We start from the raw sequence: 5,955 nt of genomic DNA, 5'->3' as shown, positions 1-5,955 counted from the left end.
AGTTTTTAGCAGTGTAGAGTAGCGCTTGTTGTTTGTCATTTTCCTGATCACATATGCAAACATGGTTTTATGTTCACACGGCGCGATGCAACGCAGCGCATAAAAAGACAGTACAAGTTATTATAATCAGTAATTATGTCCCCACTGGATGCCACAAATGCCTCGTTTGTAATGGGTTTTATTGGTTTTGTCACGTCGCTCCGGGACACGGCATCACAATATGGTAAGGGGGTGTAACATTTCCGTCACACGCTTGAGGTATTCGGCCAATCACATCGCACTGGAGAGCTGGCCAATCAGAGCACACTCGCTTTTCAGACCGATGAGTTTTGTAAAAATCGCCGCGTTTCAGAAAGGCAGGGCATAGAGGAGAAACAATAATGTACAGTATGTGGAAAATAATGTGTTTTTTAACCTTAAAACGCATAAACACATTTCATTACACCAAATACACAAAATAATGTTCTTTTTAGCAACATCATATGACCCCTTTAATGTCATTAGAGTGTCAATGAACACTACTGCTTATCAGAGTGCTGTACCTGAATGCTTGGCCCTTGCTGGGGTTGTCTGGATACCAGTGACCCTTGTACTTTTCCTGTAATGCTACCGTTAACCGCTCCACAAACAGGTCCAACTTTTCGGCATACAACTTCTCAGCCTTCTTTATCAGCCGCTTTAGGAAAAATACCACCGCTGCTATTTCTTTCTTCATTGTTAGCTGTTCATCTGAAATTCAGGTCCAACTTCTGTGAATACAGAGACTTTTATGAGTACAAATACCACAACAAGACCCTGTGATGTTAATTCAATATGTTCATTAAAGAATGTTCATGTTCATTAAAGAATCCTGAAAATGTGTCCTCACATGTTCCACAAACATATTAAGCAAAACAACTGTTTTCAACATTGATAATACCAATAAATGTCTGTTGAACAGGAAATCAGCATATTATAATGATTTCTGAAGGATCAGGTGACACTGAAGACTGGAGTAATGGCTACTGAAAATTCAGCTTTGCCATCACAGGAATAAATTACATTTTAAATGGATTAAAATAGAAAACAGCTATTTTAAATTGTAATATTACTGTTTCTACTGTAATTTTGGTCAAATAAATGCAGCCTTGATGAGCAGAAGACTCATTTAAAACGAAAACGTAAAATCGTACCCGACTACAAATATTTTAGCCTAAATGCAAATTGTTAAAGCAAATTCATTTCTTAATTTATTAAATAATAAAAATTAATTCTCAACACATTCATATATTTTATTATTACTACTACTAAAACTAATATTATTAATGATCTGCTTCATATTTTTTTGAAGTTCAGAACAGGTTTCTTTCTAAACCATCAACCCATCAAATTCGAAAACATCATACACCAGAAACATAAGCTCCTAAGATCTTGGCCGTCTATGGATACTACACCTAACGTTAGTGTGCACTACATCAAGTGATTAACACAAAGCTGGGCGGTCAGACGGAGGGACAGCACAGCAGGATGGCGCGCTGATTACATCATGACCGTTTGAAAAACAAGACCATAACAAGTAACGTTAGCAGTCTATAACAGCACAAGTACATAAAAAACTCGTTTTTAATTTCCTAAACTACATTACGTGTTAATAATTATTTCATAATTTTGAAATTCTACGTTGTAGTTTAACCTACAATTTTTTTTAGAGCACTTGCGGCTGAAAAAGGTCCAAAAAAATAAAAAATAAAATACAATTTTGTTTATTCATATATTTTTAAGAGTATTGATGATTATTGCTCTTTATATATGTACAAAAGTTTATTTGGTCAGTTAACGTTAACGTAGTCAAACTGGAAAAATTAGGTTGCCCAACTGAACGTAAGCAACACGAGCTAACGACGGCCTTGTTTAAATGCCGTATATTAAAACTATACTCAATGTTTACATTTCCACGTATTTCAGTTTAAAAAAATATTGAAATAATTATCACAAACCGAAACTAGCTAGCTGTAGCCTAGACGAAGTTAACGTGGCCTCGATTTCATTTTCGGTTGGCTTTTCTGACCGTTTCCTTTACAACCATTAGTTTCAAATTGTTTTTAATTTAATATCTGTTGCTTATAAAAACTATATTAGTTTAAACGAGCTCGCTATATCACTACAAACAAGACATATACTGACCGTGTTTTCCTTTCATCCACATGTGGACAACTCCTGCTGCCTAGCGCACACACCTCCAGATCTGCTCCGCGCGAATGCGTGTGACGTGACTTTGTCTTGTGCGCATGCTCAAAGGAAATGATTCGTGAAGCGAAAGATTCATTGTACATAAAAAAGTAAATTTAAAAAGTAAAATAAAAAAGCATTTATTATGTTTATGGGTAGAAGAGCACACACATAAATAAATATAGGATGGAAGTGTTTTACTCCGTAGATTTTACCAAACAACAATTAATCAAAATAAACATACCGTTCAGCAAACGTGAAATACAAGGGTTATGGGCCCGTGGTCATTCGGGGAGAATGTTTTTTATTTTTTTATTTTGGAAAATTAATGATAAAGTAAAGGCTGGGGGCGCACTAGACTAAGGCATTTTTAGAAATAGGACAGTGGCGCCCTCTGGCTTGAAAAGCGGTGTTTTGCAGGCAAGCAGGTTACACTGGCTTGATGAATTGATAAACTCGTGAACTTGTGATAGAGTGTCAGTGTTGTGAAAATTTGACTTATCAATTTCAACACGAGCGGCACATCTTGTCAGCAGGAAATATCTATCAGGGTATACACTAGTCATAATAAATGTGCTGAACTGAGCTGCACACATCTTTGTCAACAGGAAATACCTATCAGGATGAATCTACTCTCACTTCAATAAATGTGTTAAAAACATGGGTAGCACTTCATACACTATCACAAGGATAAAATAATGTCACAACCTAGACTACATTAAAACTGAAAACACCAGTATATTCTGAATTAGCTAAACATACTATGATTCATGATTATATGAGGGAAATCTGATGATTATTATTGTCTTTTCTTTTTTTTTTTAGTTACTGGTACATGTCTCACTTGAATAATTGTTGCTGCATGAAGGATGACGATCTCTCAGTACTGAATACAGAACCTCACTCAGAGTTCAGAATGAGAGAATAAGCTCAGATGTGACAATGACCCTCACAGGCTGTTGACAGGAGTTAGCAGTGCAGAGATGAACAAATCTATCTGAATATTATAACCTATAAGGGTCAATTGAAGGGTCAATCTGTATTCTGATGTTTCTATGCTGAATGAACAGGTGTATTTATGTAAATTATAATACCTCTAAATCTGTCTCTTTTCTCATAACATTCAGTAGGAGTCATGTGGAGTACTGTTGGTTGGCTCAGGGATGAGTGGTTAACCCAACACGAGTAGTTCACACAGTCAGATATATTCAGGTATGAATGGAGGGAGAATGATCTATCTGGGTTGGTTTTGTTAATACTGTATGTGAGAGAGGAGTTCTGAAATTCTCCATTTCTAATCCACATCTGGTCTGAGCGGAAGGGTAAAACCCCTCAGAGCAGCAAAGCATCATGGGAAATCCACCCAATACTCTTTCATGTGACAGAGACACAGTGGGTTGTACTAAAAGAAATATAAGACAGTTATAATAAAATGCTCATTTATCAAGAGCACACTACGCATGATACACTGTTTACAATGTATGCTAAAATCACTTGTCATTGTGATTTCTGTTTTTAATCATAATAAACTTACCAATCACTTGGACAAACGTTCTTTCTTCTCTCAAAATCACAGAAGGAGGTGGTATGAATCTTGTCATACCAACACATTTGTATGTTCCAGTATCATTTATCTGCAGATTTGATACCTCAAATACCATTTGCACAGTTTCTAGAATCCAAATGAATCTACAGTGATTTCTACATAGGTGTTTTATCCATGAATTTTTCACTTTCATTACTGAGCACAATTTACTATTAGTTTGCAGTTCCACTATGAAACTTTCACTGTCATTTGATGGTTTATTTACAGCTGATATTGACTGACATTCCTCGATGAACAGTTTGAACTGAGGTGCTGTTAAATAATGCATGTCCAGTTATAACAACTGAAAAAGACAGGACAGCCAATAATTGATGCATCATAGTATGAAGATTTGATTCAGTGATTTTCCAATGATTATAATCTGTGCTTAAAATTCGAACAGAAGTGCATAATCATTACCAGGAAACGAAGAAAGCAGCATCCACGCACATATGGTCACAGCGTTACACTTTGATAATATCTATTGAGAACAGAAAGAGAAGTCAGTGGAGAATATAGTGATGCATATTTGTATAGATATTTTGTTGTGGTTTGTTCTGAGATAATGACTAGCTGTACATTATTTCACTTATTGCATGGGTGTTTAGTTAAATAGACCAAGTAATTTCAGTTCAAATCAATATTTCATGTTAAAAGAAAAAAAACGAGAGGATACAAAATACATGAAACTAGCACAATATGAATCTGCTTGCCAAGCCGAACTCTCAGTTATACACTTCAGCGGTTATTTTATATATAACAGAGGGCGCGTATTCAAAATAAACAAAGAAACAAAGGCGTAGTTTGATGACGCCATAACTGAGTGTGGAATTATAGGAGTTGTCGTCTTCATCCCCACAGCCGATGCAATCCGACGGGACTCGGGCAGAAATCATGTTCATGGATGAGCTAATGATTTATTAATGTAGTAGAATGAAGCAGGGAGAGGCTGAAAGCCGTCAGAGCGAAACGAGGCCGCTGAACGAGCGTGACACACGGCTCGAAAGCAGCGGAGCTTTTATTATGCCACAGTCGACCTCTTCCGCTCAGGTCATCGGTGGGGGGAAAAAGCAGCGCTGTTTTATCATACTAGATACATTTGAAAGTTCTGTTATAATGCTACTCTGTGCGGTCATCACCGGTCTATTAAAACGCACAACATATTAATGCGTCTTTGGTGTTTCCATGTTTTCTACAAAACAAAACCGGAAATCGAGGGGTTATGACGTCATTGGCAGGCGACACAATGACATTATGGACACGATTCGTGTCACTAGTTAAAACTGCTTATTTTTCTGGATTGAAACATTCTTCAAAACATTTGGGATAATGTAAGTACAAAAGGCAGCAAAATATATAACACTGTTCTAGTGGTTTTTGGATATTTTAATAAAAAATTCTTACATATTGTGCCTTTAACTAAGTAAACAAAGACAAAACTACAGTAGCCTATTTACAAATGAAACTGACCTGCACTTTAAGTCCTGAACAGATCAGTAGTTTTGCCTCTCTCTGTTCCTCCATTCTCGTGTTTCTCGCACTGGTTACTCTGATCAAACCCTTTTGGCGGAGGCGCGGAGTGCGCGAGAGCCGAATCGGAGCTATGCCAGTCAAGACTAACCGATTCATGATTTATTAGAGATTTATTATCGAATGACGAAAATACAGATTAAAACTAAAGTAACGAGCCTGGTTTGAAAATGTAAGAAGTAGAAATGACAGATATTTCTGTAAAAATGTAAGGAGTGAAAGTAAAAAGTTGTCAGAAAAATAAATAGTGAAGTAAAGTACTGATACCAGAAAAATCTACTATACAGTAACGAAGTATTCGTTGCTTCCCATCTCAGGCTGCTTCTTGTCAAATGCCTATTGTGTTTTGTTAGGAGATGCACAGCAGTTCGTCTGCAGGTAATATTTTTGTTTACACAATTTTGCAAAATCAGACAATATTCTGTCTAATATATACCACAATACTAATTTCTTCTTATTAAATTGTTGTAAATAAATATCACATTTGCAACTGGTCAGTGTTCAAAAAATGCTGGAAAATCCGTTCACATAACCCTACAAGAATGACTACTGATAGGCTGTCTAAAAAAAGGAAAAAAAGTCACGTTTTAGAGAAGAAAAAAAATCACCCACTGACTTTCAAAGCTGCTACA

General features: G+C 36.3%; 1 protein-coding gene and 1 pseudogene across 1 annotated transcript in view; both read right to left on the bottom strand.

Annotated features, from left to right (window-relative positions):
* Window positions 1-2,257, bottom strand: part of LOC107744619 (protein BTG3-like) — a 9,716-nt gene extending 7,459 nt beyond the window's left edge. Inside the window, exons 1-2 of the mRNA XM_016558408.1 lie at window positions 2,164-2,257; window positions 543-749 (exon numbers count right to left, since the gene is read on the bottom strand). Coding sequence (XP_016413894.1) covers window positions 543-715 — 173 coding nt within the window. The 5' untranslated portion in view covers window positions 716-749; window positions 2,164-2,257. The remainder of the gene's footprint in view (window positions 1-542; window positions 750-2,163) is intronic.
* A 900-nt stretch (window positions 2,258-3,157) lies between these two features.
* LOC107744634 (uncharacterized) lies at window positions 3,158-4,245 on the bottom strand (annotated as a pseudogene).
* Window positions 4,246-5,955: the final 1,710 nt, after the last annotated feature.

This window comes from Sinocyclocheilus rhinocerous, unplaced genomic scaffold, assembly GCF_001515625.1.
Source record: "Sinocyclocheilus rhinocerous isolate Xijiao unplaced genomic scaffold, SAMN03320098_v1.1 scaffold767, whole genome shotgun sequence".
Taxonomy (NCBI): Eukaryota; Metazoa; Chordata; class Actinopteri; order Cypriniformes; family Cyprinidae; genus Sinocyclocheilus; species Sinocyclocheilus rhinocerous.
Note: the sequence above shows the minus strand (reverse complement) of the source record. Positions and strands in the feature narration are given on the sequence as shown.